This window comes from Motacilla alba, chromosome 3, assembly GCF_015832195.1.
Source record: "Motacilla alba alba isolate MOTALB_02 chromosome 3, Motacilla_alba_V1.0_pri, whole genome shotgun sequence".
In the NCBI taxonomy this organism is placed as follows: Eukaryota; Metazoa; Chordata; class Aves; order Passeriformes; family Motacillidae; genus Motacilla; species Motacilla alba.
In genome coordinates, this window is record NC_052018.1 from 109,384,861 (window position 1) to 109,411,926 (window position 27,066).

The window sequence follows — 27,066 nt, forward strand, 5'->3', positions numbered from 1 at the left end:
TAAGTGGCTTAAATGTTCAGCAAGATACACTTACTAAGTGTTTTAAAACACTTGGTATTTTAAATAAAATCTAATAATAAAATCTTTCAGATCTAAATCAGTATTTGATTTGCTTAGAATCATATTGTGTACTCCTAAATAAGAAGCAGAGGATGCACGAGATGAGAAGAAGCTTAAAGCTGTTGAGACCACACTCACTTGTTTTAGCACCTGAAGTACCAAAGGCACTTGCTGAGGATACAGCAAACCCTGAGACATCAAGGACAAACACATCTTAGCATCTCTTTTGAGCTCATCGTAGCTGTTGTCGTTCTCCACAGGTGCAATCTAAACCAGAGCAAGGAGGGAACAAAGCTCTGTTAGTAAATAGGCACTGGTGACAGCAAAATCCTCAAAACAAGGGTAATCTCATGAAAGGACAGCTGTCTAGGAAAAATACAGTCAATATAATGCTGAAAGATGAGGTTAGCTGGGAAAAACAATATTAAATATTATCAGTAAATGATCAAGAGATCCTGGGGAGATGTTGGTTCCACTGCTATTCTCTTGGTATCAAACCAAAGTAATTTTATAGTTTAGATCCAGGTCCAAAACTGAGACAAAGCTTTACAAAGGTCACTTTCACTTCAATGGGCCTTTATTTTATGGTCACATAGATTACTGTGGGGTAATTTATTGATGTTTGTGCACTTTGGGCACACAAGTATGGATTATTTCAGAGGGGTAAGACTGGATGACACAGATTCAAAGAATACAAGAATCAGAGGAACAACAGGAGCAGCTTAGAAAGAATTGTGTAGTCAGGAAACAAAAGAAAATAACTCAAGGTCCCTTAGAGAATTATGGAATGGTTTGGGTTGGAAGGCTGATCCAGTTTCACCCCCTTCCACTAGAGCTGGTTGTTCAATGCCACATGTAACCTGGCCTTGGCATATTATAAATATATAATAAACAAAATAACTTCAGTTTATTTATACAATCCTTCTTTAATCAAACACAACCAATAAAGGAGAAATCAAAGGATGTACCTTGAAAAACAAAGGTAACAGCTGGAGTTGCTCCGTGACGGCCGTAGAGAAAGAACGTCCTGCACTCGCCATCAACCACTTCAGAACTGTTTGAATAAAGAGAAACTATCACTAATTAAGAAGAAAAATATTAACAACTCTGCTACACAATTTGCAGACCTCAATCATCATGTGCTAAAACACATCCCCATTCCCTGAGCTCCTTAACTCACTGGTTTTCAAGAGTTTAATGCCCTGAGTTCGCTCGTCTTGTTCGCCGACTCCATTCTCTTCCATAACATGATTCTGGATTTCTTCATCTGCTTCCATGAGGGGTTTGAGGTTTTCAAGTATCCGGGTAGTAAATTCATGGACACGAGGAGATTTAGTTGCAGCAGTGTTTGGCAAGGAAACATCTATCATGAATATGTAGGTCAACACACTAAAAAAACAAACAAAGCCAGCAGGAACACACAGTGAGCACAACTCTTGTCCAGAGAACAGTGACCTGTGAACTCCAGATGATCTGAGATCAATTGGGTGACCTTTAGAGAAAATTTCCTCTCATCTTCAATTCAAAGCTATTTAAAACCAAATGTCTCTTTTCTAAGAGCTTTAGAGATGTCAAACATAAACACAGACAAGAAATTAGTGAGGCCCTGGCACAGGTTGCCCAGATGAAGCTGTGGCTGCCCCTGGATCCCTGGAAGGGTCTGAGACCAGGCTGGACAGGGCTTGGAGCAACCTGGGAGAGTGGAAAATGTCCCTACCCATGGCAAGGAGTGGGATTGGAGGAACTTTAAGGTCCCTCCCAATCCAAAACATTCTGTGACAAATGAAAAGATGAACATTCTATGAAAAGACAAATACAGAGAAGTCATCTGGAATTTCTGAAGCAAGTCTCTTAATTATATATCTGATTTTTGTTACAAGCATTAATGCTTTTCAGGTTAATTATTTAGCTACCTAACTACCCAAATAAAATGAAGATTTAAAACCCAACAAGAACTGCAGCAGACAACACTGACCTTCCTATTCTCTCTCGGACGTTCTTGTAGACCTGGGTGAGTTTGGGCTCCAGGTACTTGAGCAGCCTGTGCAGCAGCTCTGGCACTCTCCACTCCTGCTGGGCAAGGCCCCCTTGCAGCACGTAAAGGCGGCTGGGAATCAGAACAGCTCATTTTTAATCATACAGAACACTCCTCCTTCCCCAGTCCCCTCCAGGCTTTGTTTGGGAATGTGCACAAGTGTGTCAGTGCACCAGAGCGTCCTCCAGTGAGCAAAGAGGGGTAAAAATTGCCCAGTGAAACAACAGTACTGCTGCTCTGCCAGCCCCAAACCTTCCCACCGTGTTGAGTTATATTAATAATATTCTCATGAAGAACCTGCCATTGTGTGGGGAAAGCTAATTGGAAAGCACTGCCTTTGTTCTCCTCCCCTACAAGGCAGCTGGCACAGCATCCTCTCAATACAGCTTAGCCAGGCTGTACTTCCTACTCTGCTCAACCACAACAAAACAGTTCAAATTAATTTTACCAGGCATCTACAAATGATCCTCCTTCACCACTCAGCGGAGATTCCAACAGCAATTCAAACAACCAGTGCAGCTTCCTAGGATCTCTGCTCTCCTGGAAAAGAACAGGGAACAGAGATGTAAGTAAATGAGGGGGGTTGGAAATGTAAATAATGTATAAAATAAGGTCTAAACAAGGAAAGTTTTGACAATGATTTTTTTTGCACCCCCTAGATTTATTTATTAAATAAGGGCAATATTCAGGATGTCTTCACAATGAACCTCAACAGAAGAAAAACCCAATGAAACCACACACTGTTTTAATTAATTGGTAAATACAATCAGAATAGAAGGATTTTTAGCTTCATTTTTGAGACGTCTGAATAACAATGCCTGAATTTTGCTAATTAGGGTTCTGGCTGACAAGCTACACTGAGTTCTGCTGAGTGATGTGAAAGAATTATTGACCCAAGATATTTGTGACCTATCACTGACCCTGCTGCCCAGCACCACAGCTCCCAGTTCACTGCAGGAATGTTAATCCACAGTGGACCCAGCTTTAGAAGACAAAAAATGGGATACTTACACAGGAGGTGGCAATGCAGGTGCCCCAGTCGTTGTATGTTTCCACTGTGATGTTGGATAAAGCTGTTCGAAGCAATGGACACAGAAGGTTCCAGAGTTTTTCCACCTGCCCAGCAAAAACACAAGAGACAAGATCTTACTACTTAAGGATCTCAAACCCAGCCCAGATATTAAAACGTCTTCTTTATTTTTGTACTGATTCTCCCAGGATTATTTTTTGGCACAGACAGCTAGGCCTGAATTAAATAAATATTTAGCAGTCCAAGGAGGACATAATCACTTATTCCTCTTGGAAATTACAAACCACATCAGCTTTGCCATCTCCTTAACACCAAACTGTTCCTAGTTTTAATATTGGAGCATTTTCCTCACACCTGGCAAGAACAGGCACCGAACCGAGCAATGAATTGTGCTCCGAGTTCGGCAATCAGGACCTCAACTTCTAATTGGGCTCATAATTCAAAATTACTCTTTAACTTCCAGGAATGACTCAAAATACTGCTCCAGCACCTTCTCAAAGGTCCAGTGTTTAGAACCTCTTATGAGGCCAGCTATGATTTCAGCTAGACATCTCTGGGTGCTTTCGTGGGAGTCTGCAACCAGCTGCTCCAAGTGAGGCTGAAGAACTGGCAAAAAGGCATCATCAAAGTTTCTGAAAAGGCCCTGGAAAACAAGAGGGGAAAGGGTCTTTAGGAACTATCTAAAACACTGTCTTTCCAAGAACACCATAAAATTGTCAAACATTTGAGTTTGAATGTGCAGAAAGTGAAATTACTTTGCTTTTTTTAAGAGCATTATACACCAGTGTCCTTCAGACCATTACAGTACTCTAAATATGCTTCCCTAAGTAGTTAATCAGAAGAGAGGATTAATAGAATTACCCAGAGCAGCTTTAAAAATCAACGTTTTGCAACAGTATGAGACCAGAAGTGTGTGGCTTTTCCATGCTCTGGGAATTGTCTACAAAATGAGAGCAATTTAGTGACTGAACTCTCCTTACCTTGAAGAGGCAAAATCTGCGAGGATTAAATTTGTCCTTTCCCTTTCTGTCTTCTAAAGACAAAAATTTTATTAACTGCTCAACAAACTTGGGATCAGAAAAGTGATCATATATAATTTGTTCCTCCTGTAACACGAAGAAAAAAAAGGATTAGCTTTGAGGTGTTTGCTTGTCACAGTGATACCCCAGTCTTTACAAGTCCCGTGTTTCATCTGCATTCTCAAGGAAAGAAACGTCTTGCTTTTCCATTTCCCCTTTCATTTTATAGGGAATTACCACAACCCCTAAAAATTACTCCTTCCCACTGTCATTAATGACCTTGTTCTCAAGTCTGATCATGATTTGAAACGGAGTGCTCATTAATACAATTATTCCATGATCCCAGAGGGAAAAGCAGTGATACATTAAAATAACAACTTCTTCTGGTATGCTGACACAATAAGAATTAGAAAAATACAATTAAAAGCATCTTGTGGGGATCTCACAGTAATCTTAGGAGAAGAAAGGAGAAGTACTATTAAAGAAACCCCACAAACTTGCAACTTTTACCTCTGTCAGCTCATCTCTCCTTCGCCCAAGCTTTGGTTGCTGCTCAGCTGGAGCATAAACTGTCATAGTTCTGAATAATAAAAACAAAAGATAAGTAACAAAAAGCTAAAAATAAAAAATAGAAATACACTAGCACGTGTTGTTGTTTTCTATGTTCTCAATATTAAATAGAATTTATCCTCAACTCCAAAAGATTGAAATTTAAAGAAGAAAATTTACAACAGAATAAAGATTGTAATTAAAGGTTTTGCTATACATGCAACCCAGAGATATTAGGGGCAGAATACTCTGCATATATCTAATTCCCAATATGAATATTTCATCTTAACAGCAGCAGTTTAACAGCCATGTGGAATTTGTGCCTATTTCTGCCCATATAGAGAGAAATGAGTAGAAAAGAAATAATAAACAAAAAGCCCCAAACCAACCAACACAAAACCCACCCAGAAATGGTAAAACAAGTAAGGAGCACAAAGGATAAAATAAATTGCATTTTTTTTGGTTGTTCAATCAATTTAAATACATATATATGGAAAGCTAAAAATCATAATAAACCAGGATTTTATTTCCCACAGAATTCTTCCTGCTGACTCTCCCAGCTCCACCTCAAAGCTAATGCTACTCACTGGGGCCAGGTGTAATATCCCCAGTGTGTTTTCTCCACAAAACAGCAGGACTCCCAGGCTTCCTTGGTCTTTGGTAGGCTCTGGCTGTTGTAGTGCAGCCACTGGTTGTCAGCTCTGTCACCAGCTTGGATGCTGGAAGGCTTCAGGGTCCCACCTGATCCAAGAGGAAACTCAAAATGAACATGCATACAAATACAACAAAATTAAAAAGTAGACATACAAATTGTTCTCACAAATTGCAAGGTTTTTGGAGAAGAAATAACCCCCAAAAGCAAAAAAAAACCCAAACTGAAAAATTACCCATTATGCTACTTCTGTATAATATTTACCTATTTGCTTAGAACATTACCAGCCAGGTAGAAAAGATCCTGATTCTGTATTTAATTTAACCAGAAAAGCTTTTAAAAACATTTTAGGATAAATGTAAGATATGTCATATATTAAATAAAACGTACTTATTTCGTAAGGGCAGATGGGCACTTTCTTGTGTGGTCTCTTAAGCTGCTTAAGAATCCCAGCCACAGCTGAGATGGCCACCTAAAGAAAAGTAAAAAGTGGGCATTAATGTGTTCATTCCATACATTTCCCTCAGAAGGATGTGGCCCATCAACCCTAAAAAACCATTAAATGCTGGAAGGAAGTAAGGAAATTATTCTAGATAATATTAAGGAAATAATCCTGGTTATTTCAGGGAATTCAGGACATTAATTACTTTACAGGCCAGAAAACTCTCACTAAAAATTTTGTTTTAATAATTTGAATTTAATATTGTTTTAATAATTTTTTTTGGGGAAAAGAAGGTTTGTTTTGAGCCTCACTGAGGCAGCAACAGAACAAAAAAAAAATACATCGATGGCTCCCTTCAAATAACAAACTGCAGGTGGGAAAAGCAGCCATCTGTAAAATAAATTCCGCAAAAGAACTCTGAAATAAATAAGGACTCAGCCCATCCCACATCTTCACAGTTTACAGATTTACACATGTCATGCTACAGAACTGCCAAGATTGCCATTTCTTGGACTGGGAATTTGTACACGTGCGTGGCTGGAAGGGGGAGGAGGGAGTTCCAGCTCAGTTTTTGTGTTTTATCCCAGCAAAACCCCATGAGCACTTGATGTAAAGCCCAAAGAGCTGCAGACCCAAAGGAAATCCTTCTCCTGGGCTCACCTTCCGAACCACGATCGCGTCGTGGTTGAGACACTGCACGAAGAATTTTATGGCACGGGGGGGCAGGATCCTGTCATCCCTCAGGAGCAGGGACAGGAAGCCAATGCTTATGTGCTCAAACTTCCAGGGCCTGAAAAAAACCCGAATATTCAAAACAGCGTGTAAATACCAAAGTTTTACTCAGAAATTATTACATGTATTAAGATTATGGAAATACATAATGGTACTGCTGTAATCAATGAGCTTAACTCATTTTGGGAAACCTCCAGTGTTCTGAGAACACACAGGTGTAAAAACATAAAATATGTGGTGTAAAATACCTATATAGGGATATACCTATAGGGATATTATTTTACAAGTTTTTTAACACATATACTATGGGAACAATTAGAATCTATTCCGATGTCAGTGTTACAGAGAGAACCAGAGCTTTTTTAATTAAACAAATATTAAAAACCTCAGTAACAGGCCAGACTAATTAAGGAAAAAGCTGAACTCCAAAATGTGATGATGCTTTATATTAACAAACCAAGCTCCCAGTGTAAATAAGTCCAAGACCAGGGTTACTGTTCTCCTGGATATTGATTCATGCAACCACCTCCAATCCACCCCAAAAAACCACTTTTATGCACAAAAAAGGGGGACTTACAGATTTCTCTGCTCCACACAGTCCAGCAGCATGTTGACCAAATTTTCATAGTTCCTGGGAGAAAGAGAGGGAGTTATCAACCACATGGTACTGAGAGATCCATTGAAAAACAGAGGAGAAGCTCCTCAACAAAAGGTGTGTGAAGGTGAAAAGGAAGAGGCAAAGGGGAAATAGAAGGGTAGAGAGAAGATGCAACCCAACAACCCTTGGACATTCTGGATTTTTCAGTTTAGCCACTTTGGATGATGACATTTAATATGCAGTTCAAGGAAGCTGAACTCACCTCAGAGCCTCAGCGTTCTTCTCCTTCTGTCGCTGAATTCCCAGCTGAATTTCATCTGATCCCAGAGCTGGGAACTCTGAACTTGGCTGTCCTGACTTCTGCAGCAGAACAGCCACCTCCATGCACTTCTCTGGAACCTGTTGACAGACAGTGCAAAGATTTGGGACTTGAACTTACAAGTTTTTAACATCTCTGCTTTGGAATCAGCAGAGTACAGAATTTCCTTGTCCATACAGACAAGCCTGAACACCAAGGAATTGATCACTCACTGCAAAATCCAGCCCAATGGTTTCATACTGCCGATGGATTTTCTCTGCCAGGTCATCAAAGAGTCTGACTATGGATGGTTTTTCCAAGGACATGGCTTTGCTAAGCCCAGAAGAGACAATTGCTGGCCACGTCTGTGCTATACAATCCCAGTCATGCAGATTGGCCAAGCACACCCCGCTGTGATTCCCAAGCAGACAATATAAGGCACCCTGTGGGATGGAAGATGGGGTTTGGGAAGGTTCATCCATGATATCAACAAGCGCATGCACCCCCACAGAATAAAAACTCAGCTACCAAATCATGAAAATGTCCAAACATTCAGCCTCACAGTGCAAAATCTCCAGTCATTTGACAGAGTCCTCTTCATTTAATGAGACTGGAAGCCCTGCCAATTAATTTACCCACAGATTGCCTGCCTGATTTCTCAATTATGTTAGAAGAGATGATTCACAACTGCTTCACCTTGACTACAGCTTCTCAATTTCCATTCCATAACTTAAAAATAGGTGCTAACTCACATTTTGGTAATACCTGAGCACTCAGGGAACATATTTAAACACAATATTTCTCTTGAAAATGTATCTAATACGAATAATCCCTTCCACCAGTCGTGCCTACTAGCCATGAAAATATCAGTCATGCTGATAAACAAGCAAATCCCACTTTCCCCATTAAAAATTCCCATCTAAGAACTTTCAAAAATGTTTTGATGAGAAAATTCAAAATTTTTATCTAAACAATTTGAAAAGACAGCCACAAAACCAAGTGAATGAGGCAGTACTTTAAATTGCTTCTGAGTGACATCTTGCCGGTCGGGACGCAGGAATTCCAGAACTAAGGGAATGATATCTCTGCAACAGAAATTGTAGGTTCCCAGAGCTGTGAAGAATGCTTGCTGAGCTTTACTTCTGACCTGAAACAAAAAATTTGCTAGATAAAAGTAACATCCTCATCCATTTCATAATAAAGTTTTTATCATGTATTTGTGCACAGAAACAAACTTATTTGTGGAAGGTTGTAAACACCCCACTCTGTTTACAAAATCCTACTCCTTGTTTCTGGCATTTACATGAGAACAGCTACAAAGTTACAGAAGATTCACTGTGTTGCCAGAAATGAGGTGTTTTTAAGCACATTTGAAAAGCAAACAGCCAGAATAACAGATTTAGGATGTAGAATCACTTGAAGAGACCAACAAAATACTCCATAAATTTAAAAGGGGCTCATTTCACTCAGTTTAAAAGGGGCTGCTCCTCACCTGCCCATAAGAACTCGTGGACAAACACAGAAGATCCCTGATCATCTCCTGGTGGGAAGTTTTGTATTCGCAGCCTTCCATTGTCAGAGTTCTCAGCTGAATTAATGGGAAGCACAAAGAAAGGACAGATTGTTTTTACATTTCACACATATAAAAACACCAGTGCAGGAATATTGATATGGTGACATTTAGCTAACTATGCAAAGCAGCTTTTCAAGCAAATTAGTGGGGATTGAAGGGGAAGAATTACCTCATGCTGCAGCATAACCCTGTCGATCAGCAAGGCTCTGATGTGCTGTTTCTTTCCTTGAAGCTGTAAAAAAAGGCATTTTTTAAATGGGGTTAGATTTCAGTATCAGATCTGCAAACCAGGAACCAAAGCTTCACAAAGCCAAGTCACTGACCCTGTTCTCCATTGATTTTTTCACTAGATTGAAGCTTTTCCATCGTGAATCAAACTCATGCTTGTGAGACCCTTGGAACTGCAAAACATCACTGATAATCTGTGGAAAGAAAGAGAAGGTAAGAGTGATTGTTTTGCAAAACAAGTCATCTGGCCTTAAGTTTTACAAGTGTAAAGCATACCTTTATTATTAGGAACAATGACTTGGTATCATCTTCTGAATTATCAAGAATGTAACCTACAATTGGGAGAAATGAAATGCATAATCAGACAGGAAAAGAGCTTTAAAACTAGCAATGATTTTGTTTCTGCAAAGCTTAACTTTCAGAATTACAGGCAAAGTAAACAAATACAATTTCCTCATCTATAAAATCATACTGAAGTATGACAGAGTTGGTTTTAGTTACAGGAGTGGTCAAACTTACGCAGCAATTTCCTTGTAACCCTTGCAATTGTTTCTCTGTAATTCTCCCTGGATAAATCTAAAAGAAAACATTTTCTGTTAATCATACAGCAGCATAAAAGGCAATTTATTGTGGAAAGTCAGAGCAGACTATTCAGAACTGGCAGTATGAACTATTATAAAAATAACCATTTGTTACATCTAAGGACATGGCTCTCACCAGTTCATCACCTCAGCTGCTTGGGTTTTATAGGTACCCAACCTTCTTTATCTGCCTTGACAGTCAGTTTTATTTCTAAAGTTCAGGCAGCTCATTTAGCCTATGGGAATTGAGGAACATGCAGAGCTCACATCCCCAGCCAGATCTGTGTCTCGTGTATCACTGCTCAAAATAAAACTGTGTACACAGAGCTCTGGCTTTGGTCATAAAAACCCATTTCTGTGAAGAGAAGAATCAGAATTATGGACCCCAAAAGAACCCATTGTTTTTACAAAACAAAACAACAACCCAAAACCAAACAAAAAAACCCCAAAAACCCCAAAAAAACCCAAACCAAACCAAACCAAAAAGCAACACTTAGAGCCAACCTGAACAGACAGGGATCTACTCACCATATTCAACACCAGTGTACAGCTTTGTCTCTTCCAAAGACACCAGACTTGGGACCCTGCATGAAAATGAATCAAGTATAACGACACATTACACAAATAATGAGGTTATGTGCATTTCACTGGTGTTTAATTCATTGTAACAATTTAAATTTCATGGCTGTAGCACACAGACTTCTGGATTTAGCAATAGTGTGTCTCAGTTCTCATATCTATAAATTAACCATTTAATGGATAATTTAATGGGTTAATTTAATTAAATGAACCATTTAAATGACCCTTTGGGTCAGACTTTGTCAGAGGCAGGGACACCATAAAGACACCCCAAACCCAGAATTTTGATTTCCCAGTTAACAGAACCTCATCAGTTCTATTAAACAGGCAGGAATTTGGTCCCTGCCAAACCTGTGAACACACTCATTGAAACACACATGGCTCCCTGCTGTAGGGAAGGACAGGAGAGTTGGAGTCCTTTCCTGACAAGTGAATTTTCTGTATGTTGGTATTTACTAAGAGTGTTCCCTAAAAGCAAGCTTCTAGCAGCAGTTATGTGACAACAGCAGCAAAAAAGCACTAAAACCCAGCATGAAGGAACATAATCACTGAGAATTGTTTGGGATACAAAATAAAATGTTACTTACAGATGAGCCACCTTTTCTCCTTTGAGAGGAGGCAGAATGTTCCCAGAGCCAATCAGGCAGTTGTGCACAATGGCAAGACACTGCTGCACATCATCTCTTGAACAAAGAGGAAAACCTGGTTACTTATCTGTTAATTGCTTGAAAATACACAAATGACAAAGCACATATTTTTTGTGAAGTTTTATGGAAGGTTTTTCTTTAGTTGCATCAGGTCTAAACACAGGAGGAAGCACTGCAGAAATCAAGCTGGGCTTTTTTGAGACAACCTAATTTGTTTACAAATAGGTTAACTTCAATATTTAACTTCATTTTCTGGAAAACATGGGAGATTTTATATTTCAAAACTGTGCAGGTAAGATAAACTAATGTGAAAACTGCTTTGAAGAATTTTATTTAAATCTCAGCTAAAACCGATGAAATAACTCCTTACCCCAAGGCCAAGACAACTCCTTCAGTCCATGGGGATGATGAGGGAATACTTTAGGAGTGAATATTTTACAGTCTGAAGATAAATTAAAATTCAAAATGTGAACAACTTCTTTCCTGTGTTACTTGAAGGAAACCTTGATGCTATCTCAGCTAAAGTAGGAGCTTTGGAAATCTTAAAATAACATTGAAGTGCAACATCATAGTATTTTCCTCTCAGTTTTTGTACTGCCTGTGTGACTGGCAGGATAGGAATGGACACATGCACCTTTCTCCATCCTACCTGGACATTTCCAGCTCTCCAAGTGCATAGAGCTCCAGCCTGGTGAGCTCAGGCTGCAGGAATGTATCCAGCAAATAAAAAGCAAAGCTTATTTCCTCAGATGAAGGGACGTGCCACTGGATGTCCAAGTTCCACAGGTCACCTGGCTTACCCCAGTCCTGCAGCAAATAAAGATGCTTCTTGTTAATCAAGCGACTTGAATTGTGTTTTTAAAAAAAAACAGCATTTAATATCATTAAAAAAACCCAAACACATGGGAACCAACTGCTGCTATAAAGTAAAGTAGTTATCCTGGTAAGTCTAGGAAAAATAACTTTACCATAAAATCAAACAGAAATCCCAACCCTATGAATGTCTACACATACCTAGAAAATAACACATATCTGAAAGCACTAAAAGGAAAAGGACTGCACTGGTCTAGTTGAAATATAACTTAATTATTCCTTTGACTGGATATAAATTCAGACAGATTCTTAAGTACAACTCAGACTTTTCATACTCCCATAGAGAACAGCAAAGTCATTGTGAACTTTTTCAGTTTCAGAGGAGGAATTTAAAATGACTGTGTGCTTGTCAGTTTTTTGGGGGTTTGTTGATTTGTTTGTTTTGTTGGGGGTTTTTGGTGCTTGGCATTTAGGACATTTTTGCCTGTTTTCAAATGATTAACTGGCCCAAATGGATGTCCCCATCAGTTACAAAACTGGACTAGCTTTCAGTAACAAGAGATTATCTACAATTGGGAATTATGTAAAAACACTTTTCAGCAAAATGCAGTTGTATATTGAAACAAGTCAGCTGAAAATTGCTGCCTTTAAACTGGAATATTGATAAATTAACCTCAAAGTCTTAACAGCAGACCAGCACATGACTTCTGACAGTTTCAGTAACTTTTAATATTGCCACTTCTGCTTTCATTTTATCTCAAGCTCAGTGGTAGAATCATTATTTGGCATTCTGCTGACCTGTAAAATACCACATCTCCTTGCTGTGTATTAACTTACTGTAATCATGCAATCATGGTAAAAAACACACATCACAATCCACTAGTAAGTCATATAAACTATCCAAACTATAAAACTACTCAAACAACAGTCAGTATTCATTTTTTTGCTACCAATATACTTTAAATCAATTGTCATTTGCTCTCTGTGTCAAAGCCCAAAGCATCACTTCCCATTGCTGCTACCATGGTCTAGAAATCTCCAAATAAAACCATAGAGCGTACGACTGCTTTTAAAATAAAACAAACCAACAAAAAGTCAAATCCTCTAATCCTAAATAAATGAAAATCCTTGCCTTGATAGGAAAGTATTCAGAAAGAGGCTTGTCAAAGCCACCTGGCACACTGCAGTACTCTGTGGGGTAGATAAGTGTAGCAGAACGAAGAAGATGGTGCAGTAGGTTACAAGACAGAATGTAACCCTGCTTACAGGTTAAGTGTAGGGTGCGCTGCAGTATCTTCCCAAACTGCTCCCTGTACAGTAGCAGCTTCTTGCCATCCACTCGAGTGATCTGGGGGCACAGAAAGACATTGCAAACATCAGTCTGCTCCTGCAGGGCTAGGCAGGGTCACCCTGCTCAGCCCAGCTGGGCTAGGCTCCATTCTCCAGCTCCCACTGAACTGATGCTGCCACGGCTGCTGGAGAAGTTTCAGTGATACCATCTGCTCGACCCCATCCTGAATTTTCTAGCAACACTTCTGTATTTTCTTAAATTAACTTTAAAATATTTCTGTTCACCAAAAAGCTTCTTATGTTTCTCCCTGCATTGATCCCTGCTCTTTCACTCCCCCTCAACAATTGCTTTAATTTCATCCCACGTGCAGCACTGTGTTTATTTGCTTCAAACAACAGCCACTCGTGTTGCATTCAAAGTTAGTAAAAACCAGAAGCTCTCCAGTGCCATTCACACAACATTTACCCTGCTTTTAATAGAAGTTTATATTTTTCTCCTTTCAGGGGCAGGATTAAGCAGGATGCATTGACACACAACCACAGGAAGAACGTTTTTGGGAATACCTCTGATAAAAGCTGAAGATTCCAGAGCAGCTCCTTATCTAGCTCTTCATCATGTAACACATCATCATCTAGAGGAACAAGGGATAAGCACTCCTGTCACCACACTGCAGCCAAGTTTTCCAAACAAGCTGCACCAGAATCCAGATGCTTCCCTCCCAAAACCTGACTCCCAACCCTCCAACTCACACTGCACCCACATCCAGCTGGAAGTCATCTTAGCTGATGTACCATCCTGAAATTGAGGAATGTCTGGAGACATTTCAAACTGCAACAATTTTAAGGAATCGTGGTCTTGCAGCCAGACAGATTTTGACCTTAAAATTACACAATTGTCACTTTGGGTTTTTTAGGGAGAATAATGGATTTGTCCATTGCTGAAATGAACTTGTGGAAAGCATCCCGAAGTTTTAGATATTCTTTTCACGCCTAACCAAAAATCAACCCAAAAGCAAGCCAGTAACACCGGAAATGTTAGAAACTTACTGCCTGTGAGGTGAGTTATGACACTGCAGCAATGTGGTACAAAAAGCTTCAAGGACTCCTCAGGGCGGCACTGCAAACAGCATCACAAAAAGTCCATTTTAAAACATAATATCTGAGGGACCAATAAACATCTAAAACTAGATTGCATCCCAACTCCAATTCAACATACAGTCAGCCTGACTTCATGATTCTCAGTCAATAAAACCTAAATTTAACATAAATGCAAGATAAATACCACGTGAATTAACCTCCTGAAATATTGCTATATGCAACAAGCCAATTTTAGAAGAAATAATATTAAGAGCCACCTGTATTGATATGAAAAAAATACAGATATTACACAGGAAAAATCAGCAGCATGAGCTATTTTCTTTTTTAAAGAGGGAGTGAAGTTAACAGGATTTTCTCTCACTTTTACTGCAGCTCGGCACATATCGGCAACCATTCGACCAGCAACTCTTGTCTCAAATATATTTGAAACAGCAAAGTTGAAAACCTTCTCCAAGGCAACCTAAAAGTGAGGACAAAGAGATGGAGATTGCTTTAAAAAAAACCACCAAAACAAATTAGGTATCCCAAAATGTCTGATGTTACAAAGAAGGCACTATCTCTACACAACCCTGTGGTTTTTTTAAACCAAAAACCCACAATTCACACCAAAAAAAAAAAAAAAAAATCAAGAATAGAGAGCCAGAGAAAGCAGCTCTGTGGAAAGCCTGAAATGTTCTCTTTGGGAAGAGAGGAGGTGGATAGCTCTTGATGACTAATATAAGTTTAGGGTAATTCTGAAAAACTACACAGAAAATGTTTTCCAGGAATAAGTCACAGGCTGATGACAGGAAAACTTATTGCACATGTCACAGTGAAGGAAAGCCAAGACATCCCTCGGTTAACAAATAAATTGGGAATTAAATAGCAACTATTTAAATAGTTTTAAAGCAGATTATTTCCATCCAACACCTTGCAAGGTAAGCTCAACTATATCCAATGAAGATCCCATGAATACTTTAATAATGGACAAACAGGGAAATACAAATTAAATACTTAATGACAATGAAGAATTAACTTAAGACTTGCATTTACCAAAAGATTCCAAACAAAAATCATACCCAAGTGCCAATGTTCAAAATGTACAAAACCTGGCATCTCCAAGTATATATTTATTTAAACAGAAATATGGTAACCCAAACTACAGGGAAAGAAGCTGTCCATGTAATAACCTGGATTCTCCACCCTCTCTCTCGGAGTTATTTTAATCCAGGTAATTTTTCTGATCCCATTAACCACACAGCTCCTTGAACAGCCTCTTTGGCCCAGCTGAAGAAGTGGCAGGGAGGGGGAGAGAAAAGGAAAGCAGGGGCTTGGGTGGGTCAGCATCATCAAGACAGGAAAATCCAGAACTTAAACAGATACAGGGATAAAACAAACTGTTGGAATGATTTCTTTTTGTGTTTATCATCAGTCTGCAGGAGAGCTCTGTAGGGATGTGGATAAAATCATGAACCAAACTGACACGAATTCAAGCTGCCCCCTCAGCCCTTCCCTTGGTTAAATGTGGAAGTTCACATTCACAAAGGAAGGAAGGATTTGAATGCACCAGTTGTTGTCAACCCAAAGCTACGTTTTCTAAAAGAGATTAAAAGCTCATGTTCTACATACCTTAAAGATATCCTTTGAACACTGGGTAAGGATTGTACTGAAAGTAGAAGAGAGACCCAGTTCCACCAGACTCTCCAAATGAGTCATTTTCTCTGTTTCAGTCTCCTCTCTGGTTTGTTCTAATGTGCTGCTCTCTATAAGTCCAAAACATCTACACAAATAAACCCAGTAAATGCAGGGTTAGTAAGTGAAGCTGGAAAGTTTTATAAAGAGTTATTCATGCAAAGCTTTTCCCTAGCCTTAGCTCACTCACCTATCCATAAACTGCAGCACAAAATCCTCAAATTCAGCAGATGCAGAGCACAGTTCTCTCTCCACCTACAGTTTTCCAACATAAAGGAAACATACATGATTGGCTTTTGTGAAGAAAACAAAGTTTATATCCCATGTCTTGGACTACTTCCAACGTCCAAGTGAGAACATGCTCCAGTGCATTTCCCACCACACAGACTCAAGTGCTCCATGAAACAGCTATTACAGGTTCCTGTCACTGTCCTGTCCCAATTTCCTGGCCTGGATGTGTATCCAAATAACCTCTCTGGTGAAATCAGGTCTGCCTCCATGGATACAACCTTTGGCCTCACCACTGATCCTCCTTTGCAGCAGGAGGTCAGCGAGTGCCAGGGTGCTGCCTGACCTGCTCTCCTGGCAGAGATTTACATTAAATATTCACTGAACAAACTCCTCTTCATTTTTTGAATGCTGCAGCTCTGGAGCAATGAAATTCACCTTTTAATTTGGGCAACCTGCAGCTCTCTGAGCTACAAAGTGTCCCAGCAGCAAACAGGTGTGGTGACAAGGGGGATAAGACTCACTGTCTAATGCTGTTACTATCTCCTGACTGGAAGAGATTAACAAATATCTGGAGGGAGAGCAAAAGAATCTCAATCAGGGAAGGGAAATGGGACTTTAAAGAGGAGCAGGGGTTTCTTTAGGAAGAAAACAGCCCTAAAAAATGAAGGAAAAAACCCATCTAATGCACTATTTAAAATAACTACAGAGTCCAACATCCTCCTCAAGGCAGGGAAAGCTCCAGGTTAAATGACACCACACAGGGACATGAGCAATTTAGTTTTGACATAAAAACATCAAACTGCCTGAATTTAACATTCTCTACAACAAGCTGTGACTAAGAACCATTGCTACAGCCTATTTGCACACTGGTATCAGCTCCACCGATAGAAACAAACAGGATTCGTATCTTTGCATACACTTTGCATACACAAATTAAATTGAAAACTAAGCTACAGCTTTGTCTTTGTACCAACCCAGCACTCTTACCTCTGAAAGATCATCTCTTTCTTGCAATACAGATGAACAATCTACTAAAGGCACCAGAGTAGAAAATGTTGCAATGAACTGGAATGTAATCTGTTGAGAGGTACAAACAGCTCTTTAATGAGTGTTATTGTATCTGCAATCTACAGTTAAGGTATAGGATTCATTCTTTAGGATCTAAAGAAAATTACACTTAAAAAACCAAATAAAGCCAGAACTCAATTCTTCTACCCTAAAACTTCAACAGTTATTTCAGATTTTATATATAAAACTTAACAGGCAGCACTGTAAAACCAGTCTCAATTTTTTAAGGAACACAGCCATTATTCTGAAAGCTACAAAACCCCAGTATTTACATTGTTTTAACTCAACTAACATGAATATCTGAAAACATGGACTTTTAAAACTTAATATAATGAAAACCTAGTGATAAAGGGCTTCCTTTTGATCTTAAAAGACTAAGAATATTTGCTAGGAGCTGTGGAGCAGCTACTTAATCCTGTTGTTCAGAACAGCTCAAAAAGTCAGCACAATGCTTATCACAACCACTTTGCCCTGTTAATAATATTAAACTGCATTTGCCCTGTTGTTGTATTAAATTTTTAGGAATAAAATTATGCAGGAAAAAAAGAAGGCCGATAAATTCTGGACACGGGAGTTACCTGCTTTCAGAGAAATATAAAATATTGCTATACAAAATATTAGTTGACTGGTTATCTTCTAAAAAAGGCAATATTTTTATACTCACCATGCACTTGCTGAAGTCATTTGGGTCCACCCCAGGCAAGGCTCTCATCAGCAGAGGTAGCATGTGTGTGGGACCCTCAGGGAACCACTTTCCCCCGGACACCAGGCTGCGAGCCACTCCAATGACACAGCTCAGGGTGGCTGTGAGCTGATGAGGCTCTGTCAGGGTCTCAAGTGCAGGATATGTTCTGTAAAATGGGAGGCAGGCAGATTGGCAACAGTAACGTTTCTAAAGCCTTCAAAGAAAATACAAGTGGACTGCACACGGCATTGTCTGCATTAAAGACAAAAAAAATGTTAATGTTTCCAAAATTGCTTTCTTATCATTTTCTGAGAGGTTTAATATTGTTTTGTTACAATGCTCCTTCCACTGGATCAGTGCTATCCACCGCTGGTTCAGGATTAAAGACCATCTGAGCAGCTGCAGCACAGGAATTAAGAATTGCATCCAAAGCTACCACGATTTCCCTGTTTGGACTTGGCAGCAATGCCAGCTCTAAGGTTCTTGTGACAAACAGCAAAACGTGCCTTGCCTGCCTCTAAACAGAGAGGGGACCTCTTACTCCATGTTACGTTAAAGTTCAGCCCTCTCCATCAAAACCTGGGTAGTTACTGTGATTTTTAAACCTTTTTTTTTCCCCAACACTTAGCACTTTTTAAGCAAACTGCATACCAACACTTCCTGCTGCTACCAACAGCCTCCAGCCCAGACAGGAGTCACAGTGCTCTGCTCGACGTCACCCAGAGCACAGCTCACCCAAATCATCTGGAACTGCAGCCAAGGCAAACATTCCAGGGATGGTTTGAACTACAGAGAAGAAGTTGGGTCTGCTCTCAAAACAGAAAGGGCAGCCCTACCCAGCACTGCTGCTCTGCTTGGGGTGTTTTGCAGAAGAGTGGATTTATCAAGTTTTTACAAACAGCTGAGTCAGGGAGCTGTGGAACACGGGATGGGCTCTTCAGTCAAACTCATTCCTCTGCTGTTTGGGTAAAGTACAAACGGCTGCACAGGGAACACAGACAGGGGCTAGGAAGAAAGCTTTCGGTGGAGTAGGAAAGAGCACCATTTTTCATCGGGAATTTCAGGCATCAAGGCATTAGAAATAGCACAAACCAAGTATTTCACCAGGGCACACGGTCTGGCAGTTACAAAGTCATCAATGCCAGTGATTTTAAAACTGTAACATGCTCTGAACCAAACAGAAATACAAAATATATCTTTATAGCTACACAACCATCCCGTGTATCTGGAACACACCAGGTGGCTTATAAATAAAGGATGCAAAGTTGCTTTTTCAACTGATCCACCCACTATCTGATACAAAATGCTCCCAGAAATGCAAGCCACCTGAGGACTGCCTACTCTAAAGCACAGGAGCTGTCAACAGCTCCCACACCTATGCCAGATGTTTAAAAAAATAAACCAAACAAACAACAAAAAAAAATCAAATTAATTAAAAAACCCGAGTTCTCCCTTGCTCCCATTCTGACTGAGGTGATTGCTCAGGAGGGTGTATCAGCAGCTTCTCTCACTGCAGGCATTCATTCACAGCAAGCAATTCATTTATTATTTACTATGACTGCTTTTCCTATTTCCATCTTGGGAAGGGCACACGGATGTTGCAACGCTCCTCCAAAACTTACTTCTCAAGTACAGGTGGAATTACTAATTCAGGACGCATCAGTGCAAGGTTCTGCAGGGCTTGGGCAGCCTCCAGGCTTCCAGTTTTGCTGAACATTGCCAGGAGAACAGGCTGGATGATGCATTGCACGAAGTCTGTCACGTCCTGGTCCGTGAGTTTGTGGCTCTCAGGGACAGGAGTTAACCAGGTCACCTTCTTGTAGCGCTCGCGGTGCAGCCTCCTCACCACCCCACTGGGCAGCCTCTGCAGCAGCTTCATCAGTTTGTTCTGGGAACAGAGCAGAAATGCTGCTCAGTGGCTTGGCAGCAGCACAACCTCAGCTGCCCAGGGCACAACAAAAAATGAGTCAGGCAAGGTCTTAGAATTACACAACCACAATAAGGCAACGCTCAGAAGGGCTCTGAAATATGATCACAATTTGTCGCTGAACTTCATTTCCCAGAATACCAGTAACTGCGCTGCCAGCACTGTGCCTTATGATTTAAAAAGTAATGAAAATCACATAATTATACAGTCAAGAATCAAGATTATTTACCTAATTAGGACATCTTTGGGAGCATTCTCTGCACATTCACATGTAAGCAAATACCCTGCTCAAGAACAAGCCAGCTCCCCTGGCACTGCTGTGACCAGCCTTGCTGTTTTCATCTCTATTTTCCACCAGCTATCACAGGGAGATTCTTGCATTCTTCAACCGAAGATTACGCTAGTTACACCATCAAAAAACTACATTTCAAACTAGACAATGCATTAAAAATCCTTTTTGCTTTGTTTAATAGAATCACAGAATGGTTTGGGTTGGAAGGGACCGCAAAGCTCACCCAGTTCCAACCCCCTGCCATGGGCAGGGACACCTTCCACTAGACCAAACTGTCCCGAGGCCTATCCCAGATTTTCCTAACTTGAAGGCAGTAAGTCAGTAAGGAAAAAGTGACATCACACAGGTAATACTGATGGTGTGCGTGAGCCTCATTTCAAATGCCAAAAAAATTATTTTTCCTGGCTATATCTGAATTAGATGTCTTGTTTTGGACCTCTGCACTGACATGAGAATAGGAGTATGGTTTGAATGACAGTGCAATCATGGATCTTGATAATCCAAGGCTCCAAGCACCACACATCAACAGACAATCTGGAGCACACAGGGCTGACAGGTTGAAATCCCAGCCAAAGTTCTTGTCTTGACACCCAAACCCCTTGACTCACCAGCCAGCGCCCGTTATTTGAGGGATGGTAGAAAGAGGCAATGCTATTGAACAAGCCAGACAAGTGCTTCTGCACCAGCTTACTTGGTCCACCCTGAAACAAACAAACCACAGAATTTTATCACACGGACCAAGATAAAATGAGCAGGTAACAGCAGCACGAGGCACAGGAGTGTTCTCCCCACAGCAAGACTTCAAAGCAGCAAATCACATCCCACCCTCGGCTCAGCACTAAGAGCAAATTCTCTCCATCCCATCTGCTGAGGTTCACACTAAAACAGGTGCCTGTTCCCTTCCCAAATGCCACAGGCAGCAGCTGTGACACAAACCTTTCCAGCCCCATTCCACACTGACAGTGGAACAATGGACTTGACAATATGATTTGGGGAAAAAAGCCCAAACCACACTTCTGCAGTGAGCTTAGCAGAACAAGTATTAATCTTAAATATGTATTTAAATAAGTGCATTAATTTTTGTTTCATTTTATGAAGTAGTTACTCACCATCATGGCTGTGATCCACATGACTGCATGTCCTACATCATAAGCATTTGTTAAGAATCTTGGAACAACAACCTGATTGCTTCCCACTGGCAGATTTAAACTCCTTAAAATCCTAGTAAAAATCTGACAAGAAGAAAAACACACATTGGCATAAATTAATTTTCTAATCCAACGGTGTTTTAAAAAACCAAACCCACCAAGCAAGATAAGTAAGGCATATCATGAAAAGAGCACTGTTACCTTTGGTACATATGGATCCCAGTCTATGTACCCAATGTTGTCAGTGGCCAAGCGAGCAAAAAGATTGACTAGATGCTGAAAATAACCAGAAAAAAGGGAATATTCATTAGAATATATTGAGAATAAAAGATGCAAAGCCCTCCAGCTACTTCACATACACAAGGTAAAAGCTACCCGTGGCACTAAAAGCACTTGGGAAGGGAGATTTCACTCCATCAGAACCACCAAGACGTGTTTCACTGGCCTAAAATCGCATTTATACAGAGACATGGAAGAAAATTCCACCAACTCATCCATCTAGCTTTTCCCAATATTTAGCTGTTTAGGACAATTAGTTCCTGCAGGATCCATCCTACTCAGTGTGTGCTGCTGGCTGCCACATTTGTGTGCTTTGGTTTAAACCCATCAGTGGCTTGTAAAGGTCACAGGCATCAGCTGTCAGCTGGGAGAGCAGTCTGTGACTGCCCATGAAGAATTAGACACTCCATCACCAGGAGACAGCCCCAGGAGTCAAAAAGGGAACTGGAAGATGTCCTCAGGAAAGACAGTTATCAGGACTGAACCAAAAAAACAGGAGATGAAGTCTCACTCTTGTATCCTGATGATGAAAAGCACATCAACCACCAACTCTGCTTTTCAGAGCTCCTCCAAATTAGGAAAGACCCACCAGGCTCTCGATGCTTCTATCAGTATTTTGAAGCAATGACAAAGCCAAAAGGAAGGGCCTTAAATAATCCTGCCTAATTCTGAGACAGATAGCCCAGAGGAACAGGTCACCTCTCGGGCTGAAGGACATGACAGCTTTGGAAAACCCCCAAGTTCAATCCAGGACATCAGACACAGCCTGAAGACAAGGGTTACATTTTCTTTAATGATCTGCCTTTTTCATTTGGTATGAGGAAATACACATTGAAAAAAATTCCTTACTATGCACACAAGGAATTGATTCCACAGCTCCCCTTCAAACAGCAAGTCCAATTCCTGCCAAAGCAAGCTGAGGAAAAGCTTGCAGCATACAGAGGCTTAAACTGGATTGCAGAGTCAGAACCCATGTGTCTAATTATCTGCATCCCAACCCGACGGAATGAACCTGACTTTAGGAAATGGACACGACAGAAAAGCAAACAAGAAGTGAAAGCTTTGGGGAAAAAAAGCAAGCAAACTGTCAGAATACAGTGGAAGAGGGAAAAATAGCAGAGATAACTTGTGAAAGGGTGCTGATGATTATTTGATACACAGTTTGACAGAAACAAACTAAATCATGATGTTTAAGTGCAGGCTGCCACAGTTCTGTCAGAAGGAACAGACAGAATTATGGTTTTTTTTGGGGGGAGAAAGCCATCAGAAACGTGCAAAAGTGAACACAGAATCTCAAAACCAGCTTTGGCATCCCAAGTGTTTGAACCTGGACAACTGCCAAGTGCTGGGCCCAAGGCTGCCTCCCTGGATTTGTGACGGAAGGCAGGAAGACCCACGGAATGTGTGACCATGGTGGTTTGAAAATCAGCTTTCTCCTCAGACACGGGAAGTTCTCTCTGTGTATCCAGGCAGGAGATTAGTAAAAGGAGACAGATGGCCAATGAGCTTATGTTCATACTGAGCAGGGAAAGAAACTGGGGACAGGCCAAGTTTCACTGCAGCAAAGCCAAGGCACAGCTCAGCTGACACCAACAGCACCTGAGTTGCGGCTGGGGCTGCCTCCAGACAGAGTTTTTCTTTCCCCAGCTCTGGATGTCCTCACATGAGGCACACAGGTACATGGCAGACTATCGGCCTTGAAAGATACAGCCCAAGGGAATTTTTGGCCAAGGGGAGTGCAGGTTCTTTATTGCATCTCAAAGATGACAGCAGCTCGTTGCAGTGAAGGCAAAACATCACCACTCAAAATTAGGGACCACCCAAGACGTATTAAAAGACAGAACAGAAGTGTAATTTCTAGAACTCACAACTGCACTTTGCATAATTCCAAGTATTAGCAGGCAGTCTGGAAAATGCCAGCATTCCCGAGGCTGGAATGAAAAGCTGCCTAAGCTGGCCATTAGACAATGCTCACCAATCACAACTGCAGTCTCATTTATTTAGACAGTAATTGCTGGCTAACAATAATGAAATTATTGTCTCTGCTTTCTTGTACTAGTTAAAGCAGAAAGGAAAAAATCCATTAAATCACTGTTTGGCTTCAATTCCTTGCAAGCACATTGTAGGAATATTTAAATGAGGATTTCTTCCAGTGTAGATGAAAAGCAAATACTTACCCCTTCCCACTGGGGAAGATTTTGAACCGACACCCAAAGGCCTATAAATTCATCAAACCAAAGCCTGAAAGAAAACAGAAGCAAAATAATTTTAACACTGAGAAAGCAGCTCCCTCACTGCATATTTATCCCTCACTTTGCCAGGTGGTTGCAGGAATTCACCTGTCCCTCAATTCATTCTGCAAGAACAGGGATCAACATGGACACGCTTTTATCAATTTGCAGCTCACAGCGTATTCCCAAATCTGACTTTTAGTCCTTGCTTTTTTTCTTTATTTCTCCTCTGACTCTTTTTTGATCCCTCTTTCACACAATTGTCTCTCCAGCAGTTTCCTTATTTACCTCAGCTCTACCATCCCAACAGATCCAAAAAAACCCAAATGACACTTCACCTCCCTCTGCCTTGCACTGTGAGATTTGTCCCTTTTGATCACAAGTGTCATTAGCCCCTTCTCTGAATTCACCTCCACACCAGTCTCTGACTTAAATTCACCTTTAAAAACTCCACTTAATTCAATTCCATTTGATTTGCCGTGTGCTTTATTCAGTAGGGAAGAGGGACTAAGATTCCTGCAGGTTACTTTTACCAAAGAAGCAGGTTGACAGTGTTTCTGTCTTGAACTCCTGCCAAAAATGCTGCTGAAAGCCACTAGTGACCTCAAATCATCCTGTAAAAGATGATTCCTTGCATTTGGAGCAGAGCACTCTACAGTGACACCTACTTGAAACCCTTGTGGTGAAGTTCAGGGGGAAGGGTGGTGGGCAGGAAGAGCTCAAAGTAGGTGATGGCCTTCTGCATGGTCACATCAAAGGGACACATCAAAGGCCTCCACTCATCCAGCATTTCTGCAGTGGCATCTTCTGGGAAATACCTGAGAACAAGGAAACCATTGAATACACACAGACTTGGCTTTAAGCTTTGGCTCTTTCTAAGCATACTGAAAACCAGCTATTAATTTGTCATCAATGTTTGCTTTAGAGCAAAACCATGTGCCCAGGGGCCATAGGCAGGCAGCCCTCACCTCCAAAAACCTTCACTAAACACAGGTAAATCAAGGACACGGTGGTGCATCATTTTAAGACCACCAATTAAAAATATTCTTGTCTTGTTGAACCAGAGAGGAATCTGTATAATGCAAAACCATTTCGCTGTGAAGGCTGGTCCAAATCAAACAACTATTAGTCACTTTTGATGCAGCATTAAAAAAAATATCACTTCAGGCACAAGGATCATTTATAGAAACATTACAGGAACGCTGGTGATTTAATTTCTTTTTAAACACACTAAGTATGCATGCAATGCAGTATTTAAAATGCATATTAGATAGATTTTTTTATACAACAGAATTATTGCAACCAAGGCTGTTAAAAAGGAAAAATAAACCCTCGAAAAGACTCTACCCTCCATCCTAAATTTTTACACAGCAGCCAAGCAATGACTGGTAGACTGGGGGTCTTTTCAACACTTTTCTCCTCCTTCCTAAATTAATATTAAAGATAACAATTATAAAAATGAAGAAACAAACACTTACGGTCTGCAGCTCTTCACGAGTGTTTTCAGAACACTTTCTACAGAACTGAAATTACAAAAGGAAATGTTAGGAATAATATATTACTAAATTTCAGAGACAGCATAAAAGAAACAACCATTTGCTGACCTTTCCCTCCAGAGCTCAAGATAATGTTGATGCAATTAGATGTCTTCTTTGAACATGCATTAGCTACCTGCCTTCTCCACAGACCTAACTATAACAATTAAAATTGCTCTGCTCAACTCCTGGTCCTGTTTTTTATATACCACTCTGGTATTTCCTGCATTTAAGTGAAGAATTACTATCACTTCATGGAAGTGACATCCTGCATTTTGTCCACGAACAACCAGCAAAGTGACTTCTGGGGGAGATGAAAACATAGAAAAATGGGTTTGTGGAATTCATGAATATTTGTAAGATAAATAAAGGCAACTTGTTGTTCTTAGTCTCCAAACACCATATTTGTCCTTCTCAATGTGGTTTTGGGCTTTGTCCACTGGTTGTAAGAAGAAAGGAATTATCTGCAAATCAAGGGTTATTTCACTGGAGTCCCTGCCAAGTAACAGCTGATTTTAAAACAGCTTTTATCCACAGCAAGAACATTTATTTGAGAAATCATTTCAACTCCTATTGTCACCTATTGTCACAGGATGCCATCAAACCTTTAAAAAGAAAAAATCTCAGAATAAACTCAAAGAATAAAAGGGAGGGGGAGCAGATCAACCAACGCAAGCACAAAGGTAGTAAATTGTCACGTTCTTTTCTTCAAACCTTCCATTTATTACACAACCACTTCAAGACTAACTTGCACTTTTACCCAAAAACATTCCCTGAATGAAAAAAAAAAAAGTTCTGGCAGAACAAATTCTTACATTTTTTAGATATGCTTTCTCTAGAGATGGAAATATTGCACTCTTTCATTCATCATCCCAAATGAACATTAAAGATGCTTTTCTGCTCAGAAAGAGATGATGCAAATATACCATCTTTAGAATTTCACCAAGATCAAATAATTTTGAGACACACAAATACTCAACATGTACTATTGTCTCTCCAGTCCTACATGAAGTAAACTGATCCCATACCCAGGAGAACTATAAAATGAATAAATCACCAATTCCCCTCAACACTCAATATAAGCCAGCAAAAGCCCACCCAGCCCTCAGAGCACTGCTGCAGTCAAACAGTGCCCTAGAAGATGCAAAATTATGTATATTTTATGCAAAATAAAATTTTATTTTATGACAAAGGCAACCCAGGACCTCTCACAGAAAGAAGACTTCAAGCTAACTGACTCTAAAATGTGGAGAAGAAAGACCAACCAGCCATTAAACAAAAATAAACCCAAACTCTGCAGGAAGCTCAGGAAGATCCTGGGTTCAAGTGAATATTGTCCTTGAAGGAGTTAGAAAAAAGATAACAGTTGTTCCAAGAGCAGATAAATAAAGCATGAACCAGCACATTCCTTAAGAGCATTAAAAATTCACATGATAAATGTTTGGGTGACATAAACAAACAACTCTCCCCAGACTATCATTCCACTCAAGTCAGCTCTCACTAAGGAAAACCTGAAGGACGGGAATTTTAACAAACACCGAGGCCAGAGATCAACAAATTTTTAAAATTAACGAGTTTTAACTCAGATCTCAGCATTTGTCAATGTGAGGGAACAAAGGAGAAAGACTAGGATATTCTCTCCTCTCTTTTGGTTTAGGAAATTTAGGAAGCCAGAAATTTAGGAAGCCAGAAAACAAAAAGCAACAGCAAATTTAGGAAGCCAGAAAACAAAAAGCAACAGCAGGACAATTTTGTACCCAAGGGAGTTCCATTCA

General features: G+C 40.2%; 1 protein-coding gene across 1 annotated transcript in view; it reads right to left on the reverse strand.

Annotated features, from left to right (window-relative positions):
* PSME4 (proteasome activator subunit 4) overlaps positions 1 to 27,066 on the reverse strand; it is a 44,124-nt gene that overhangs the window by 7,678 nt on the left and 9,380 nt on the right. The window contains exons 4-42 of the mRNA XM_038131849.1: positions 25,235 to 25,279; positions 24,425 to 24,574; positions 23,703 to 23,766; positions 21,448 to 21,522; positions 21,208 to 21,330; positions 20,707 to 20,799; positions 19,502 to 19,767; positions 17,859 to 18,045; positions 17,114 to 17,203; positions 16,086 to 16,150; positions 15,833 to 15,983; positions 14,586 to 14,684; positions 14,174 to 14,243; positions 13,691 to 13,758; positions 12,969 to 13,184; positions 11,673 to 11,830; positions 10,964 to 11,059; positions 10,326 to 10,381; positions 9,736 to 9,792; positions 9,493 to 9,548; positions 9,312 to 9,410; positions 9,158 to 9,220; positions 8,908 to 9,003; positions 8,431 to 8,562; positions 7,649 to 7,858; positions 7,380 to 7,516; positions 7,097 to 7,150; positions 6,448 to 6,577; positions 5,736 to 5,817; positions 5,281 to 5,434; positions 4,655 to 4,724; positions 4,106 to 4,231; positions 3,616 to 3,768; positions 3,107 to 3,211; positions 2,544 to 2,635; positions 2,036 to 2,167; positions 1,241 to 1,449; positions 1,029 to 1,114; positions 199 to 327 (exon numbers count right to left, since the gene is read on the reverse strand). Of these exons, the coding sequence (XP_037987777.1) occupies positions 199 to 327; positions 1,029 to 1,114; positions 1,241 to 1,449; positions 2,036 to 2,167; positions 2,544 to 2,635; positions 3,107 to 3,211; positions 3,616 to 3,768; positions 4,106 to 4,231; positions 4,655 to 4,724; positions 5,281 to 5,434; positions 5,736 to 5,817; positions 6,448 to 6,577; positions 7,097 to 7,150; positions 7,380 to 7,516; positions 7,649 to 7,858; positions 8,431 to 8,562; positions 8,908 to 9,003; positions 9,158 to 9,220; positions 9,312 to 9,410; positions 9,493 to 9,548; positions 9,736 to 9,792; positions 10,326 to 10,381; positions 10,964 to 11,059; positions 11,673 to 11,830; positions 12,969 to 13,184; positions 13,691 to 13,758; positions 14,174 to 14,243; positions 14,586 to 14,684; positions 15,833 to 15,983; positions 16,086 to 16,150; positions 17,114 to 17,203; positions 17,859 to 18,045; positions 19,502 to 19,767; positions 20,707 to 20,799; positions 21,208 to 21,330; positions 21,448 to 21,522; positions 23,703 to 23,766; positions 24,425 to 24,574; positions 25,235 to 25,279 (4,444 nt within the window). The remainder of the gene's footprint in view (positions 1 to 198; positions 328 to 1,028; positions 1,115 to 1,240; positions 1,450 to 2,035; positions 2,168 to 2,543; positions 2,636 to 3,106; positions 3,212 to 3,615; positions 3,769 to 4,105; positions 4,232 to 4,654; positions 4,725 to 5,280; positions 5,435 to 5,735; positions 5,818 to 6,447; positions 6,578 to 7,096; positions 7,151 to 7,379; positions 7,517 to 7,648; positions 7,859 to 8,430; positions 8,563 to 8,907; positions 9,004 to 9,157; positions 9,221 to 9,311; positions 9,411 to 9,492; positions 9,549 to 9,735; positions 9,793 to 10,325; positions 10,382 to 10,963; positions 11,060 to 11,672; positions 11,831 to 12,968; positions 13,185 to 13,690; positions 13,759 to 14,173; positions 14,244 to 14,585; positions 14,685 to 15,832; positions 15,984 to 16,085; positions 16,151 to 17,113; positions 17,204 to 17,858; positions 18,046 to 19,501; positions 19,768 to 20,706; positions 20,800 to 21,207; positions 21,331 to 21,447; positions 21,523 to 23,702; positions 23,767 to 24,424; positions 24,575 to 25,234; positions 25,280 to 27,066) is intronic.